Source organism: Pan paniscus, chromosome 13, assembly GCF_029289425.2.
Source record: "Pan paniscus chromosome 13, NHGRI_mPanPan1-v2.0_pri, whole genome shotgun sequence".
Taxonomy (NCBI): domain Eukaryota; kingdom Metazoa; phylum Chordata; class Mammalia; order Primates; family Hominidae; genus Pan; species Pan paniscus.
The window spans coordinates 124,177,251-124,196,452 of NC_073262.2; the positions used below are offsets into that span (position 1 = coordinate 124,177,251).

The 19,202-nt window shown below is 44.0% G+C and overlaps 1 protein-coding gene across 3 annotated transcripts in view; it reads right to left on the reverse strand.

The window, feature by feature from the left end:
• EPHA4 (EPH receptor A4) overlaps positions 1–15,626 on the reverse strand; it is a 157,410-nt gene extending 141,784 nt beyond the window's left edge. For 2 of the 3 annotated variants that reach the window (XM_034955256.3, XM_034955258.2), the window contains exons 1-3: positions 12,481–12,604; positions 9,008–9,075; positions 4,095–4,758 (exon numbers count right to left, since the gene is read on the reverse strand). In XM_034955256.3, the coding sequence (XP_034811147.1) occupies positions 4,095–4,758; positions 9,008–9,075; positions 12,481–12,571 (823 nt within the window). In that variant the 5' untranslated portion in view covers positions 12,572–12,604. Of the gene's footprint in view, positions 1–1,737; positions 4,759–9,007; positions 9,076–12,480; positions 12,605–14,288 lie in introns of those variants that run through there. The other variant, XM_063595288.1, reaches the window with a different exon arrangement.
• Positions 15,627–19,202: the final 3,576 nt, after the last annotated feature.

A 19,202-nucleotide genomic window follows, 5' to 3' on the forward strand; every position in this document is an offset into this window, starting at 1 on the left:
ATCTGGAACATTTCTTCATTAGGGGTATGTCTGTCTGGAAGGAGATGTCTGAAGTGGATTTTGTTTCCTTTTTCCAACAGTCTGATGCGGCCTGGAAGCAGGACTAACTAGAATCATTATATTATCCTCTGCATCCAATCACTAGGCAAATTCAAAGGGCTGCTAACTCCTGAGATACATTCTCCTTGAGAAGATGGGTAAGTAGCTCACACACATTGTTGTTCTACTGAGACCAAGCCAAATCATTTCAGAAAATGTTATTCAAGAGCAGAATGAACTTGCCTCTGCTTCAGAGGGCAAAGCCACCATCCCCCTGCCCTCATCCTTCCTCTCCATTAGCATGTACTGCTGGGGGTAGGAACTGCAAGAGGAAGTGAGTTCTGTCCCCAAGGTCCTTTGACGACTCAGTGGATGATCAGGGTTAGAGTCAAACAACAGCACACCCCAGGCCCCCGCCCGCCCTGCCCATTTTTGCCCAAGGATCCTTTGTCAAACATTTAAGATCTTAATCAATCTTCCCTCTGACCTCCCGGACCCCAAGGAAGATGGATGAGGAAGTAGGTGACCTTTCACCTGTTCTTCTATTTGTCCTGCCACAGTAGAACCATTGAAAAGACAATTGGGGAGGAACCTGCTGCCAGAGTTCTGAAGACTTGGCCAGTTTTCCTTTATATTCCTTCTTAAGCTTTCTTTACACCCTCTTTCTTGTCCTACCCACAAGTCACTTTTCGCTCGTTCAAAGGAAGTTTCTCTTTCCTATCGAGGAGGAAAAAAAAATGACATACTCCATATAATATTTTCAATACAAAGTGTGAAAACGTATATTATTATTTGTTAGGGCAAAGGAGAGAGATGCTTCCTATCTTTAGCCTTGATATCAAGGAGTGGTCAGGGGATGGATTTTCCTTCTACTATTTCAACTCAACGCTCTTAAAAGTCAATAGCTATGACCTTGGGAAGAGCACAATGACAACAGAAATGCTAGTATCAAGTTGTTGCATGATCTGAGGTGACTTTTACCAGTCTTACAACCCCAAGTCCTCATTGCAAGTCTGTAAACTAAATATAACTATTATCATCCCATTTTATGGATGAACAAACCAAGGCTCACAGGGCTTAAGAAACATGCTCAAGGTCATCTAGCTAAGTGACCAAATTCATACATCTTTCCTTGTCTCTATATTATTTCCACTGTGCCTGGGTGCTACTCTTGATGCCTGTCATGATGTCAAGGATAGGGCCAACTGTTTTTATTACTCCTAAGACTTTTAGAGTCTCAAGTCATCTTTTAAAAGTCTCACTCTGGCGGGGCGCGGTGGCTCACGCCTGTAATCCCAGCACTTTGGGAGGCCAAGGTGGGTGGATCATGAGGTCAGGAGATGGAGACCATCCTGGCTAACACGGTGAAACCCCGTCTCTACTAAAAATACAAAAAAATTAGCCGGGCATGGTGGCGGGCGGCTGTAGTCCCAGCTACTCGGGAGGCTGAGGCAGGAGAATGGCGTGAACCTGGGAGGCAGAGCTTGCAGTGAGCCAAGATCGCGCCACTGCACTCCAGCCTGGGCGACGGAGCTAGACTCCATCTCAAAATAAATAAATAAATAAATAAATAAATAAAGTCTCACTCAAGCTTGGAATCCTTTGTCATTCAAGTTTTTTCTTACCTAACTACATCAAAATTTTTACATGGCAATAACAGAAACAAACAACCAAAGTGCAAGGTCTTGTACAAAAAAGTGTCTTGAAAGAGTTAATCATTTTATTAGCAGAAAAAAAAGCAAAATAACAAAAACAAAAAGAAAACAAAAACAAAAACCAAAAACAAACTTGGTTGACACACCTGAAAACACTGAAGTTTCTCAAAAACGACTCAATCCACCTTCTTCTGCTGTGAAATATCTGGCCTCATGTTAGGAACAGCTTGCTCGGAAGTGGACTAGATTTGAAACCCTAAATTCCTCCCCTTCGAGGACCCACGTGATTAACTGGATCCCCCAAGACTATTTCCATAAAGCAAACCAGAAAAATGTTCGATTGCTTTTATATTCACTTTGCCCACCATCTTTTTCTCTTTTCTTTCTAATTTTGGTTGTAAAAATGTCAAGGAGTTTCACAATGTAGCAATGTATGAGTTACTAGGCTCTGTGACAATTGAAAATCAATGACATTAGATACACGAAGATGTGCTAATGCTGAGAGTGAACATTTTAGCAGGAAATGGAAGCCAATGTTGTTTTTTTAAAAATATATATAAGAATCTTGACATGTGAAGATGTGCGGCTCCTGTCTTACAAAATGGAAAAGGCAGAATAATTTACTCTAAAATGTGATGGCATGTCATTGCCCTGCTCATTTCACTGTTCCTGCTATGATCATAGTAATTTAGTTGCCAGTAACAATGCACTCACATATTTTCTTATATTAATACCAGAATATACTTTGGGTTATCAATTCAGTACAGCTTATCTAGTAGTTGCTAAGTCAAGAGCAAACCAAAAATCGAGGCCTTAATCTTTATTTTAAAAATCCTTAAATTCCAACTTGTAAACTTTTAAATTTACACATTTCCTTTTTTTTTTTTTTGAATTTTTAACACTGAGTCAACAGAAAAGATAGCCACACTTTTTTCTATTTACCACAAAATGAAAGAACATTCACTGTTAGTTACTCCCAGAAATAACTATAGCTAAGCAGGAATGCCACTTCAGAAAAGTGTAAACTATGAATGGAGTAACGTGTAACTTTATGACACCAAATCACCAAAAAATGCAATTTTCTTCAGGTTCTAACTGGATTTTCAGTCAATCAAGTGGATTGCCCCATAGTTAATCCCACCCTGTCATTAGAATGGTTGAAATGCCAGACAAATTGTTTGGCAGTCAGTTAATTGAGGCCCTTTAACCACCAAATCAGATGAACCATGTGGCAATGCCATCTACAGCTCAACAATTACCCGGAGAAAAGATTAATCTGATTGTTCCATAGATGAGACCAGAATTACATTCTAACTATTTAGTAGTAACCATAACGGGATTGGCAGCCGCAGACTGTTGATAACTACATTATAAAAACAAGTATCAAGCAAGACAAAAACTTGGAATAAAAGATATTTTTGAGACTTATTTCACACATGACAAACAATCTGTATAAATAGGAATTACTCTCATCTCTTACTCAGATATAAAGTTTCTGTACAGCAAAGGACTTTATACACTCTCCAGTATTCTGACAGGAAGGGGTAAAAAAGCAAGAATCAATTGCATACACTGAACCTTAGGTGAGAAAAAAAAAATCCACTTCGTAATATGGTAAGTAGTAATTAATGTGATAAAAATACATAGATTTCTTCAAAAACTCAATAAGTGAAATCAATACCAAATCGGGTCACAATTTGCTATTGCTTCTGACCACAGATCAAATAAGAAGACTCTTGCTTGCTTAATTACCACCTCCTATGAGAAATAAAGAGGTCTTTCATCATGATTAATTTCATTTAGAGAACTCATCGGTGGGTGCTCAGGGAACAGAATGTACTTGAAGCAATGTCCCTCCACTTTGTTGGGTCGTATCTCCACCGGTCCACAAGGCAGAAAGAAAAAATGGACTTTCTTCACTCGATTTTAGTCAGTGGGAGGGAACTGGAACAACTTAATCCTAATTTCACATTTAGATCATTCACGCACTTATGCAGAAGACGGGAGATATTTACAATCTTTGTCATTTTACCAAGTCCATAGACAGGAAAACTATGGCTCAAAAATGTGTCCGCCCTCTTTAAGTAAGGATCAATCAAGGCTGTTTCTTCAGCTTGTTCATTTACATTTCAGAGGGCGCATCAAGCCAGTTCAGATATAAGTGCCTGTTAGCAAATGTGTTTGGCTTTCTGCTGATTACAGCAGCATCATTTATTTTGTCAGTATTAGAAACGTCTTAGCTTTGCCACCTGGAGCTATAGCACTTACTCATTAGACCCCTATGTCCCACCACATCCCACAGGGGCTACTAATTACTGGCTTTACTCCATTTAGTCTCATCTCTGATTTAATTACTTGCACTAAGCCCCAGTGAAAAAACTACAATATGGACCCTCTTACCTTGGCATTCTCCGCTCCGCTCCTCATGCCCAGCGTTGCATAGGCAGTTGCCAATGGGTACCAGCCATTCACCATCTGCCCCACAGTACATTTTTGGCACATCCTTCTCTTCTGAGTTGTTGACACAGGAGCCTCGAACTTCCACCAGGGAAGACGTATCAGCCCCTGTGATGGTGTCAGGAAACTGGGCCAGATTGCGGACTGTGAGTGGACACTTTTTATAGAACACACGGACTGATACCAGGGCGATGCAGGCCCCCACATCCTGAAAAGCCAGGTAAAACCCCTTTTTGCTTAATGGCCCTACATCCCGGATCTCGGTGTTCAGCTTCATGATTCTGTCACCAATGTCCACTTGGGTGAAGCTCTCATCAGCAGCAATGGTGTCAATTTTGACAAACTGGTTCTCTCTGATGAAACGCTCTTTGTCGTTGTCTGATTCATAGTAGTACAGGTTAAACGTCTCCTTGCAAGTCCCCATGACGCCCGGAAGACTATTGCAGTCCCTCAAGGTGAATTTAATCTCAATATACACCCTCTGAGCCCCTTCTCGGGTGATCCAATCAGTTCGTAGCCAGTTATTCTGGCTGGGTTCCATCACATTGCACACTTGGTAGGTTCGGATTGGTGTATTTTTTTCATCCATGATACTCACTTCCTCCCACTGCAAAGATCCAAAGCAGATGTATCAACTACAACGTTTCATCATGCAGTGATTTGTCAATCCCATTTTATTCTCATAGGACACCTGATTATTTTTCTTTCAATAATGAAGCAAACTACTGAGCACCAATCATCACTAATAAAGGATCTTATGGGAGATAAGACAATATTTTATTGAGGAAGTTTTTTTTTGTTTGTTCGTTTGTTTAATTGTTTCAATCTTTTGCCTGAAATCCAGAGGCAATGGTGGATTTACTGCTTGTGAGTTCTCGGCAGTTCCCCGTGGTGGTCCAACAACCTCAAATTCACCTATTACAACAGCTACAATTTCAAGTGGCAACAGTTCAAATTTACTCATAAAGGAAAAAGTAGTATGTGTATTGTTTCAACCACTGAGCAGAGACCTGCAAATTAAGGGCAGGAAGAGCAGAGCTTGCCAAAGGAAGACAATTATCAGTTAATTAGTAGTGCTCCTGTCAGAACTTTGCTCTCTAATACCTCAAAAAAAAAAAAAAAAAAAAAGGCAATTGATTTTTTTGGCACCCTCACTACTCTTTAAAGGTGAAAAGAAAATCCCACCATTCTGGTTTCAGTAATCCTAGGAAGACAGGGAGTAAATTTTATGGCTGGATTTCTCAAATATGCTATCATTTATAACAGTAGACAACTTTTCAAGACTGTGTATTCAATTAAAAAATTTGTACGTGTTCTCATTTTTAAAACAGAGACAAATAACAAAACTAGAAAACAGACATGCTTTGCTTCTAACTCTTCCGTGGACATTAAAAATAAAATAGCAAGTGGTGTTTATGACTGAAGGCCCAAGAAAATGAAAGGAGATGGTACCATTTTCTTTGCATTCCACTTCCTAACACAAAGAATCTAATGGTAGGACAAGTTAGTGGTAACTTGTGTCTACCACTGTGACTAAAAGTTTCACTGTCATTATAGCTTTTAAAAATAATCCTAAAAGCAGCAAAACTTTTGGGACTCCTACTAAGCTGGTAGGCAGCCTCAAATTCTTCATTAACATCTACAGTAATGCATTGATACAGATCTGTTATAAATCAGCTTAAGTATTTAACAAACATATGAATATAATTAGAAGGAACAAAAGATAGTTTTTTTAAAAAATTGTATTCTGTAATAGCTCCATGTAAAGCTCCATGCAGTCCAATGAAGGACATAGAATCATAATGTATCTTTTAACAGGTTTCCCAGCTATGCACTGGCAAACTCTTAATGGATGGAAATGTTACTATGTGAAGGACCATAAGCCATAAAATTCTGTATCCTTTTCATCTGCTACCATTATAAAAGTTGAAATTAGGAGGGGTAAGTGCCCTGTGGTGATGAAAATTTCTTTTTATTCAGTAAGCAATAAAATCACCAGTAATTTACTTATTTTAGGAAATTCATGTAAATCCAAAAATAGATTCCCATCTTCAAAAACACCTACTCAGCATGCTTCTCTTCTCAGAACAATGGGAATTTGGAAAAACACATTTATCAATGAAGGCACATAGGGTATCTCTACAGAGTTCATGCAGGATAATTCAGGTCTAATATGAACTTTGCAGCCTGAACGTAATTGTCTAACCACACTGATCAATTCACTGGAACAGTGACAAATCCTCCCTTAGTTTTATATTTCACAGTCAGTGTCAGCAACTCAATATACTCTTTTAAGTGAATATTACCAAGAAAGTAGCTTTTTGCTACAACGATGTTATCAGGAGCCATCACTTTCCCTAATTCTCATGTCTTGCTTAGTTGTTCTTATAGACAAACAATGGATTGTCTCTGATTCTAATTTATATTTTCCTTGGTGGTATTGTCAAATAAAGTTGGTTTTTTTTCTTTTTAAACATAACAACAAGAAATAAATGTCATTATCAGACCAAATTACTATCTCAAGTTAACAGTGAATAAAGACATTAAATGTCCTAACTGCAAGCAGAGATTTTAGAATGATCAAGACTCAATATGCTTTTACTCTCAGCTAGAAAGAACTTTTTAAAGACAATCAATCCATTCCTCATTGATAGATACCCAATTCATTCCTTTTCTCTAATCCTGAAAAAGTCCTCGTCAATTATAAAATTTAGAAATTAATTAAACTTTATAACTTGACACAATTTCTCAATGGCTACTATGTATTTTGGAATGACTAATTCTTTTATATACAAATAAAATTATTTATCTTACAATAATGCTTAAAATGTTACATGCCTAATATTTAAGGAAAAGAAAAAAAAACCTGCTTATATCCAGCCCATTAAAAGTACTGGGTCGTATACAGTCAGCTCTGCATAGTTTTAAATAGACCTCAAGTCAACCAAGATAAGTTTTGTGTCTAGAAAAAGTGACCAGGTGCTCTTTCAGCAGCTCTGGAGAAGGAGAAGAAAGAAGAAGAAAGAAGAAGAAAGAAGAAGAAAGAAGAAGAAAGAAGAAGAAAGAAGAAGAAAGAAGAAGAAGAAGAAAGAAGAAGAAGAAGATGAAGAAGAAGAAGAAGAAGAAGAAGAAGAAGAAGAAGAAGAAGAAGAAAAAAAAAATGTCTGCAGCATATTAAATTGCAATAAAAGCTTTCCAGAAACTAGGTAGACTATGGATTGTACCCTAAAATGTGTCAGTCCTTGCTGTCATATAGCTCACACATATATTTAGTGAAACATGTCAGGTTCAAAATTTGATTAGATGTATATACTCTCTTCAAACTTAAAAGCAGCCAGTAAGAAAAATAAGGCTCACTGAATTTATTAATACAAGTACTTTCCATCCTTAATTTTACCAGCAGTTCTAATACATTTTAACCTACCAAGCAATACCCCTGGTACATGTAGCCTGGGAAAGCCTTGCCTGAATCAGTGACCTTTCCAGGGTATAGGATTAACAATGAGTCTGACTCTCACCAAGATAAAGCCGTACCTTTCTTCACATTCAAAGGATGAGGGCAATTGCCTGCAATCAGTGGTGAATACAGCCTGTCTACACTGCCAGAGGCCTGCCAATCACTCCTCCCTCCTTTAAAAAGATGGTTTTAAGGGCAGACTGGAATTTTTCAGGAGAGAACAAACCAATGGCAGTCAAGTTCAGGCAGAAAAAATAGGAAGACAGGGCAATCTGTTTTATTTCAGGTGGATTACAAAATCTGTTTGCAACAAGACAGCCTAAAATTCTCCATTTTCATGATTATTTTCTTGCTTAGTCTTAGTTCTGAAATATGTCCTTGATAGCAGACTCTATGAATCTTTAATTTAAAATCCTTCATTCTTTATTCAATGGACCGGTGTGGAGCCCACGCCAGGTTCTAGCATTACAATTTTCGCCTAGTAAAAACTCCTAATCTTTCACCCCCATCGTTTTTAATCAATGGACTCAGCCATAAACTATCAAGCCTGTGAAGGTAGGATGATTTGTTTAATTTTAAAAGGATTTGAGAGTTATTTCAGTTTGGCAGAAGTCAGTTACATGTTGTACTGTTTTCTTTCCAAAGCTGATTCATTCTGACTGGTTATTTAGGGGGAGTAGGAGAATGTGGCCGTTGACCTAGTAAGATGGAGGCAGTAATGACAAGTATTACAAATTGGAGAATAAATGAAGTGATGCTTTTTTCAGACCTTATAATCCAGCCTACTCAATCCCCAAAGATTCTTCAAGATTACAGACACATAAACTTTTCATATTTAGCACCATTAATGCACAAGCTTAGGGTTTTTTGGACACAAGTTCACATGGCTGTCTCTCAGTGTGCAAGAGAACAGCAGCTGACTTAAGAGTGAGAGCAAGGTACAGAGCCTGCCTGCAGTTCATGCAGGTACAATTAGAAATGTCTTCTCTCTCGTATCTTTATTTATTCTTTTTTGTTCATCTGGAAGCAGGACAATTGCTCTTAAATTAACCTTGTCAGGACTTCACGGCCATCACAGTAATAGGCATAAATTCTAATTTGGTCCCCGGATCATATTTCCTGTTGGTATTTTAGTTTTAAATAGGCATCTAAGTCTGTGCCTCCACCAGTCTCCTAATTTTGAAACCCCTTTCTGCCCTTTTGGTTTCTAGTTCTTCCATGACAGAGTTATCCAAAGGGAGTATAGGATTTCTCCAACAAAGCGTAATTCACTTCATAGGCCACAGCGGAAATCTGACCCCCTCACCACAATCAACAAGAATCAAGCCATTAGGACTCTCAGAAAGTTGCTAATCACTCCATTTTTACCCTTTGGATCAGAGAGCAACTCAGGACTTACCCCTCCTTCCAGAGGGCTTGCTATCCACCCAAGTTCTCCCTGAACAGATCTGGAATCCAATAAGGTAACTGCAAAAAACAAAAGAAAAATAGATGAATTTCCAATTGCAAAAAGCCAATAACACAAAAACCATTTGCCTGAGCGTTTCCATATGTGCTGAGGGTGCGCATATCCAACACTGATCAAAACCTAAACTTGGGCTCACTTATGTAAATCATCATTACTCATTTGATCTTCTCCCCCTCTTTAAATCTGCAGGTTCTTATTTATTTAACTTGCTTAGCATTTAAAATTCCATCCTAGGACTCACTTGATTCATTTTTCTAAAAAGGATGAATAGAGAATCTGAAGTACAATTCAAAAAGATAAATACATCTGTGTAGAGCAGTTACACTCCAGAGCAAAATCTGCATTCATCTCTGTCTGGTATCTACTAGAAGTATTTGTTTTTGCAAGTTTCAGATGACCACATAACTCATCAGGGTGACAGAGCCACAAGTGAATTCTCTCTTCTATCAGAGAGTATCCTATCCAAAGGGTCAGGAAAAGGCTCTCCCTAACATTTTCCCTTCCACAACCAAGTAAATAGTCCCTGAATATGGTATCCGCTGCTTTTTTAAATATCAAAGTTTCAGAAAGAGGGAATGCCAGACGTGCAGAATCAGAAGACAAATGTACCGAAAGTATTCTCTCTTTCTCAAGATGTGTTGGGGACAATCAGAGACTCGTCTTCCACCCGTAGGAAATCACTGGCTTGAATTTTAGGTATGGAGTGCTGCCTAACGGCTTTAGTGTGCTTGTGCTACACCTAAGAGTGCGTCAAAGCTTGGGGGGAAGGGAGGACAGCCCACCGAGCTGCGGTACCCCGCTCAGGCTAGAAGAGCGCTAGGTAAGGGGAACATCCAAAGGGAGGCAATGAATTCAAAACCTGTCTTTCCCGCCGAGATCTGCAGTCCTGGGGGTCGAAAGGCCCACCTCAAAGGAACCACTGGGTTATTAATTTGATCAGCCAGGCTGGCTCTTCAGGCTGGGGGAGGGGTGGGAATGGGAAGCCGCCATCCGTGCTCATGCGCACCCCAACACTCAAGCTTACCCCCAGGCCCCTGGATTCTGCCCACTTTCCCTCTCATTTCACCTCAAAGTCAATGGAGTTAAAAATCAGTCTCTTTCCCCTACTTTTCCTAGGGAGTCTGAATTCCTGGGGTCTGTTAATGATTTTAAAATGTAGAGCCTTCCCTGGGTCGCTCCCGCCTGGAGTTCCCGCCCCCTTCCCTCCTGTCCTCTCCCCACCGCCAAACCCCACCAACCCCCACCGCAACCATTCTCTTCTCTCTGTCCCTAGAGAAAAGCCCGCTACATCCATTTGGATTTATGTAAGGTGGATTAGGGACACAAAGGAAACAATAAGACCCAATTTACAAAAAAAGGGAGGGAGTAGAAAGGGAGGGTAAAAGGGAGAAAAGGAAACGTGATAGGAATAGAAAGCAACAAAGTGAATTAATTTTTAAGGGGGAGGTGGGGGAGGGGAGGGGAACAGACATCCCTCCCTCCCCTTCAACATTAGCCTAGGGCTCTCAGAGCCTTTTTGTCTTGGACTCCCAAGTTTTTCTCCCCGCCCCCCCAAAAAAGAGGGGGTTTTAAAAAAAGAAAGAAAACAGTCTCTACATCTGGGGCGAGAGAGGTCTCAGGGGACGTCCTAATAAGTGTGTGAAGTGGCCAGGAGAACGCGGGATCCACGATTCCTCTCAGGGGGAATGAATAACCCTAGGGACCGAGGGGCGGCAACGGCCGAGATGGCACCAGAACCACCAGAAGCCACGTCGGAAGGAGAGGGGAGATCCAGAGGGCGAGAGAGCGCCCCTTTCCTCCCAAGCGATGTCTGTGGGCAGGTGTATAAATCTCTCAGAGCCTCCGTCTGGAGAGCTCCGGGTACCGGCTGCCCAGCCAAGGCTAAGTTGGTTTTTGGCTCCCTCCTTCGGAACAGAGAAAACGATAGATTGCACAGGGATGGTTTGACGGATGTCTGGAGAGATGGAAAGATGAACGGATGGATGGATGGGTGGATGGATGGATAGATGAATGGGTGGATGGATGGAGGGATGGATGGACGGACGGACGGACAGATATATGGATGGATGCATTATGGATGGATGCATGGACGGACGGACGGATGCACGGAGAGATGGATGGATGCATGGATGGATGGATAGACGGATGGACGGACGGACAGATAGATGGATGCCGGAAAGGAGAAGAATGAGAGACGGATGTGAGACTAGATGCACGCAGGCCGGAGCACCAGCATACGCTGGAACAGAGCACGAGCATACACTCGAACACACGCGCACACACTCAGGACATCTGCGCACAGACATACAATCCTCCGCGTCCGCTTCCACGCAGGCATTCGCGCACCTACATACACGCAGTTGCACGCGCGCGCACACACACACAGGCACACACACGCAGACATGCACACACACGCAGACATGCACAGACATGCACACACACAACACATGCAGACATGCACACACACGCAGACATGCACACACACACCACACACACACACACACACACACACACAATTCGCCTCTCCCTGGGTTTCTCAGAAACTAAATGATCACCGCCCCCCCGCCCCGCCCCACCTCCCGACACAGACACACAGGCACATATAATCCTCCCAGCACGTCCGAACGGATGCACAGAAAACTGAGCACCCAGACGGGTCCCGTCGATCCCGCACGTTAGCTCTAAACTGTGTGCAATTCTGGGGCGAAAAGCTAAAACTCGACTGCGTTCAACTTGCCGGCGGGTTCCCCAAGTCTGCGGGGCGAAGAGCTCGGGCCCCTCAGGCCCGCAATCGCACCCTCGGGGCGCTGGGCTTGGCGAGGAGAAAGGTGTCTGACTCCGGGTGCTAGAAATCAGGTCACTGGCGCCTGACGAGCGGCGCCACGACCGCTGCGCTGCGGAGCAGGCCCCGCAGCCCGGTCCCGAGAAACGCAGGGCTCGGGAAACTTTGCAGAAACCAGAGCTCGAAAGGCTTTCGCTAGAATCCGGGAGCACCAAGCCTTCACTGTGCTCCAGGCTGCGTTTTCCCCTCGCCCCGGGCTGGCTCAAGAGAGGACGTGGTTCTTGTAATTTTTTTTTTTTTTTTTTTAATCCTGGCGTTGTCTCCCGTGCATCCCCTCAGGGCGCCTCGAGCGGGCCTCTCTGGCGGATGCTGATAAACTTTGGCCTTTGGTTACAAACTTGGACAGACCCGCCGCGTGCACGGGTCACCGCCTCGGGGCAGGCTGTCCGGCGGTTCCCCGCTGCCCCTTCGCCGATCTCCTCGCCTCAGCCCCCTTCTCCCGAATCGGGACGCACTTCACACAGGGCTCCCCCCGCACTACCTGGCCCTGCGCTCCTGAGGACCCCTCACCCGCGATGGCCCCTCGCCGTCCCCGACCACAGAAAGGCCGTCTCGCTCTTACCTTCATTCGCGGGGTACACCCTGGAACCTGTGACAGCGTCGCAAATCCCGAAGAGACACGAAAATAGGGCGAAATAGAAAATCCCAGCCATGGTTCGCCGGTGCCAACGCTGCTCTTGCCGCTTCTATCCCAGTGGAATAAATGCTTAAGTTAGGAGAGCAGCGGGCTGAAGACATTGCCAAGGGGGCGGGCCCGGCCGGTGACGTGAGCCCGCCAGTCCGCGGCCCGCGGCCAATGGCGGCGCAGACAGGGCGGCCGAGGCCCCGCCTTCACCGCGCAGGGCCCGCCCCAGGGTTCCGCCCCCTCCGGGCTCCACCGGGCGCGCGGTCTCCCGGGGCTCGAGGGGGCGAGCACGGCCGGGTCCCCGCCCCCGCCTGCCGGAGGGAGCCAGCAGGATCCCCCACGTTACCTCGAAGGTCGAGCCCCTGGACAGCGGAGGGACCTTCGAAAAGCTCGGAATTGACCGAGGGGAGCCAGAGAAGAGGTTGGCAACCTTTTCTCCCACCACGGGCGGTTTAAGATGGAGGAAAACGCTCTTTTACTGAAATAAAAGAAGTCTAAGCTGACCTGCGGTTGCTTCTTTAGGAGGGTCGACGTGTCTGCGTCCAGCGCGCCCGGGCTGAGCTGCAGACGCGCGCCTGCCACCGCCACCCTCTGCCACCTTGCCCTGTTTTGTCTTTATGGCGCTTCCCCCTCTGAAATACTCTTTGCGGGGAGTTTTGTGGCTCTATCACTCGCTTCTTCCCTGGCTCCCCAGATGCCTGGAGAGCGGGGACCTACTTGGTCCCCAACGTCCAGCCCGCAGCAGGGCTCCGTCACTGTCTCCAGAGACTGAACGAATGACTTTCTAGCACTAAGGAAGTCCCCGCTGGCCCCGTCACCCTGCACACGCCGTGGACCTCGCCCAGGGCCCAGGACGCCCCGAGATGGCCTTGGGCTGCAGGGAACCAGTTGTGGATTTCCCGGGGGCAGGGTTGGGGGGAGTCCCTGGAACCGGGCCTAGCCCGTCCGGGAGCGGTGGGGTAGAAGTGAAAGGCTTAAGTGTGGATGCGGGGATTTGCAGCCGCACAGACAAGGCAGACTGGGACTGGGAAGCTGCCCGGAGCGGCTGCTGCGACTCTCCGCTCCGACCTAGCCGGGGCAGCCCTCCCTGCCCCGGGAGAAGACGGCGAGCAGGAGGACCCGCAGAGCCCCGCCCGGCTGCTCCGGCCCCGGGGGCACTGGCACCATCGGGCTGTGGTCTTTTCCCGATGCCCGAGCCGTGGACGCGGCCACCTAAGAGCGGTCCGGCGAAGGCAGCGCAGCCGGTGTCCCAGGGACCGGTCCCCAACGCCACTCGGTGCATTTCCCCAGGCGCTGGCAGGAGCACTGATTCCTAGCAATGAGGCCTCCCTTCCCCTTCCCAGGCCGCCCCTCCTCTGACTTCCTCCAGAGCAGGGCCGAGTTTTCCTGGGGAGCCTGGGTCCCGGCGGCCGGGCGGCCGCTGGGAGGTGGAGGAGCCTCTCCAGCCCCGGCCGCAGCTCATCGTGAGCCAACCGCGCCACCTGCCGGCCAGATGCGGGAGTGTGCGGCCCCGGAGGAAGGGCGAGCGGACAAAGACCGCAACCCGCAATCCGCAACCCCGCAGAGAGGTGGTGCGTGCGTTTGGGCGAGCTTTTCAGCCACCGCCAAGTCTCCTGCACTAGGGCTACTCCTACCGTGGGGCTGCGGACAGCGCTCGAGAGGTCCTGGAGTCTGTCGTGACTCTCGCCTGCTGGATTTCAAAAGATGGAATCGGAAAGCGTTTCAAGGAGAAACTCCTAACAAACCTTCCGGGGGTTGCCTGAGTGGCTGCTCTCGGAAAAGCGGATCCTAAATAAAGCGGGAGGGTTGTAGGGCGACGTCGAGGAGAGGACAGGTCTCGAGTCACTGCTACAGTTTCAGGTCACTGGGCTCCGCAGCAGATCGTGTTTTCTCCCGTGGCTCGAGAGCTGCGCTGGTTTCTCATGCAAACTCAGAGCCGAGCTAATGACATGAGCAACTTTTACTTTTACACAAGATGAGCACGCGTGCCGAGGCGCTGGGCGGCGGCTGTGTGAGTTGGTGGCCCAGACGAACAGCTTGTGCGAGACTCTGGGCATTTCGGTTTCTAGATACAAGATTTGCTTAAATGTCACAGTCCAAAGAAGTGGAATTCAGTTATTGTAGCTACTGATTGCACACAAGTAAAAAGGGAAAAAATATGTACTCGGGGGATATATGTATGTGTGTGTGCGTGCATAAATTATTTAAAATAACTGCACTAAATCCCTTTAAGAAATGCATTTCTGGGTTCTTTCATGTGTCTTTCTGAGTTTTACAGAAAAAGAAGACGAATATTGGTCCCTGTCATTTGGCACACAGATTCAAAAGAGAAAAGAGCAATCCGAATTCTTTGAAACCTTTTTAAACAATAGATGCTGGCTGCCTCTCTGCAGGAGCTTGAGTGTTGCATATATCTATCTGTGTTTGAAATGGGAAACTGACTGCCTGCATTGTTATAAACAGTAAAATTTCTAAAACATGTACCATTTTTTTCCCCAGGATATGCACATTGAATATTAAACAAAGTCTTTCCAGACACAGCTGCCTGAAAGCAAGGCATCATTTGCTAGAGCACATTCACTGACTTCCCCTTTTTTCTTCCTATGTTTTAGTTCAGGACCCAAGGCAGCCCGATAATCAGGAGAACCAAGAAGCAGGAAATGCTAACTTGGAAAAACTGAACTATATAACTTCCTCTTTAAATCATTTCTGGGTTGCAGAACAGAAATGAGCTGCTGAAAATTCCTCTGTCCATTGTGACTACCTAGAACAAAGGTGTTCTAACCTAGGAGATATGATTCCTTGAAGAGTAAGGCAAAATTTTAAAAATGACGGTGGCCTTTGTCTACCATCAATGCAGAAAACCACCCACATTATGGGAAGACAACCTGGAGTTTTCAAATGTTGGAGACTGTTTACGACACATCAACGGAGTCATAAGGATACAATGGAATATCATACCTTTAAAAAAGTACCTAAAATCACCTAATTTTAAAATAAAATTGCTTTACTCTTGAGTAAGACAAGTCTTACTACAGTAAAAATTTGGGGTTATTTTGAATCCACTAAGAAACATGTCAAAACATATCTGCTTACACACTTAATGAAAATAGTAATTGAATAATCTGAAAACAATGATATACTTTTTTTATACAGTGCCTACCACAAACGTTTGAGCTATGAAGTACCTTGTAAATGCTGAATTGAATTAAGATTGAATTCCAAAGGTGTTTTTAATCCGTAAAAGACGTTTGTAAATAGCACCAAGCATCCCAGGGTTTCCACCTGTATGTGGAGGGCCAATTTCACCAAAGTAAAGAGAAAGGAGCCTTTGACCCGTAGACAAATAATGATAAGGAGGGTGTATGAAAGACTGGAGAGACAGAGAGAATAAGAAGATGAATCCACTCTGCTTTTTCTAGGCATCCTGGTGGATTTTTTGTGAAAAAAATGGAACCTGCCCATAGTGCTCCAATGACTCCCTGAGTTCTCTTTTAGAGAACCAGAACTTTCAATTCAGACAACCCCAATTTGATACTTTAGCTGGGCTTTTTCTAGCTGTGTGTCTTTAAGTTCCTTGACCTCTCTGAGATATGGTTTTCTCATCTATAAATTGTAGATAGTTAACATTATATGGTTCTTCTAAATACTGAATGAATGTTATAGAGCTTCTGGTATAGTACCTGGCGTGTGTTAGCCAGCTGTTATTAGTCATTTTTATTTTTATTTTTATTTTATGAGACAGGGTCTCACTCAGGTCACCCAGGCTGGATTGCAGTGGTGTGATCATGGCTCACCACAGCCTCACCCTCCCCAGGCTCACGTGATACTCTCACCTCAGCCTCCCGGATACCTAGAACTACAGATGTGTGCCACCACACCTGGCTAATTTTTTGTATTTTTAGTAGAGATGGGGTTTCACCATGTTGCCCAGGCTGGTCTCAAAATCCTGGGCTCAAGCAATCCTCCTGCCTCATCCTCCTAAAGTGCTGAGATTATAGTCATGAGCCACCATGCCTGGCTATTGTTTCTGTAAAATAATATTTAATTAATAAGCATTCACATTTTGAAATGAGAAATCATTTGTTCAGCTTGAATTGTTCCTTCCAGAAGGAAACTAAGCACTGTGATTTACCTTTCGTGCTCCATGAGAAAAAAAGATGCTTTATTTTATCAACTCCTAGAGTAGGGAAGGGAAATAAATTCTAAATTCTTCTCTTCTTTTATTGTTGATTTATGACAGCTGACATCCAACTTTTATATTCCTAGGTAATTCCACTGGATTTGGACCTAGAGGCTATGCTTGTCTTCAAATAGAATAGTGTAAAAAATAAGTGAAAGAAGGTGTGAGGAATCCAGAGTCCCGCAACCAAGTGATAATGAATAACCAAAGCTCTACCTAATGAAATTCCCACCGTTGTTAGAAAACGCTTCTACCACAAGCTACTGCATCTTAAATATACAAATTTGACACAACAATTGGTGGGCTTCCGGAAGCCCCCAGGAAACCCAACTGCAGAGTTCATCCTTTGATGTCAAGGCTTTGATGCTGTTTGTTATGCAAATAAGAAGCAGGACACTTATGAGCCCTTTACACCTGAGTGGGAAAAAAAAAATGGCTGCAGAGCTCAGGTCTTCATGCATCAAGAGGATGAGAGAGCAAGACAAAGCAAGAGGCCTTTTTTTGTTTGTTTGTTTCATTTTTTTAATAAATTGTTGGGGTATAGGTGGTATTTAGCTACATGAGTAAGTTCTTCAGTGGAGATTTGTGAGATCGTGGTGCCCCCATCACCCGAGCAGTATACATTGCACGGTATTTGTTGTCTTTTATCCTTTGCCCCCTCCCATCTTCCCCCCAAGTCCCCAAAGTCCATTGTATTATTCTTATGCCTTTGCATCCTCATAGCTTAGTTCCCACGTGTCAGTGAGAACTTAGGATGTTTGGTGTTCCATTCCTGAGTTACTTCACTTAGAATAATAGTCTCTTTTGCATCACTGAGGTGAGGAGGGGCAGACAGGAAGGTTGCAGTTCTCAAGGGAGCAAGCCTTTTCTAAAACTTCATTTGATGCCGTCCGTGAATTTTACTCGGTTCTAACAAACATTTCTTCAGTGTCTACTATGTACCAAATCCCACATGAGGAAGAGGTCAGGAGATCAAGACCATCCTGGCCAACACGGTGAGACCCTGTCTCTACTAAAAATACAAAAATTAGCTGGGCAAGGTGGTGGGCGCATGTAATCCCAGCTACTTGGGAGGCTGAGGCAGGAGAATCGCTTGAACTCGGGAGGCGGAGATTGCAGTGAGCCAAGATCGAGCCACCGCCCTCCAACCTGGCGACAGAGTGAGACTCCGTCTCAAAAAAAAACAATAAATAAAAAAAGAGATTTCTTCCTAGTCATGACCATATGTGATATCCACCACACAGGGTTGTGGGGGCTAGAAACCATCAGGGACCTTTCCACCACCAGGAGCCCAAGAAGGAGGAGGAGAGACAGAGAAGGCATGTGCCAAGATGCTCAGTTCAGTTCTGTAATAACTCTAGATCCCTCTCAGGAACATTTTGCAGAGACAATGTGTCCTTCTGGAGGAGAAATTAGAGGAGATAATTTGCATCTCTTTTTGGCTGCATTGAGAAAATGAGTTAAACATCAGAACAATTTTATGTTTTAGGCATGAAAGCCATTCCCCAAAAGAAATGTAAAATGCTTTTTACTTGAAACCTTTCAATATAACACCTCTGAACTGAGGTTCACTCATCCTAACTCAAAATGCCAACACAAAGCTGCAAGCCCCAGATATTAAATATTTTAGCTATTAAACACTTTAATATTTAACAGCCATGTTACTTTGTGGTTATCAAAAGTTTTGGAATTATAGTTGTCTTATGATGAAAAATGAATAATATATGTGATACATGTGTGATATACGTGTGAATAAAATAAAGCTGGCACAATTTTTTTAGCCACTTTTGTTTTTTGTTTTTTTTTTTTTTTTTTTGAGACAGAATCTCACTGTGTCACCCAGGCTGACTGGATTGCAGTGGTGGGATCTTGGCTCACTACAGCCTCTACCTCCAGGGCTCAAGCAATCCTCCCATCTCAGGCTCCTGAGTAACTGGGACTACAAGCACATGCCACCATGCCCAGCTAATTTTTAAAATTTTTTTGTAAAGGTAGGGTCTTACTGTGTTGCCCAGGCTACTCTTCAACTCCTGGTCCCAAGTGATCCTCCTGCCTCGGTCTCCCAAAGTGTTGGGATTACAGGCATAAGCCACCAGCCATTTTAGCCACTCTTAAGAGAGAAATAATTGTCCAATCAGAGCTCCAATTTATAGAGGTATTGCAATAGTATTCTGAAAAACATGTGTAATTACGGTACAATGTTGTAAGAAAGAAAATAATATGACTATGAACGTAATTTATGATTTACTACATAAGGACAACCTAAGTTTGGAAACCTAACTTTTCCTTTCCCCATCATAATCTAAAGCATTTACAAAGCACTAATGTTCCAGACAAATATTTTGTAATTTCAGAAGATCTCTGAACATTCTAAAGATGTCTAAAATGATAGATAATGCATTTCTTTATGTACAGTACAAATCCTTTAGATGCTTGCTTAGATAACGGAATAAGTGTACTTATAAAGAAAATGTTA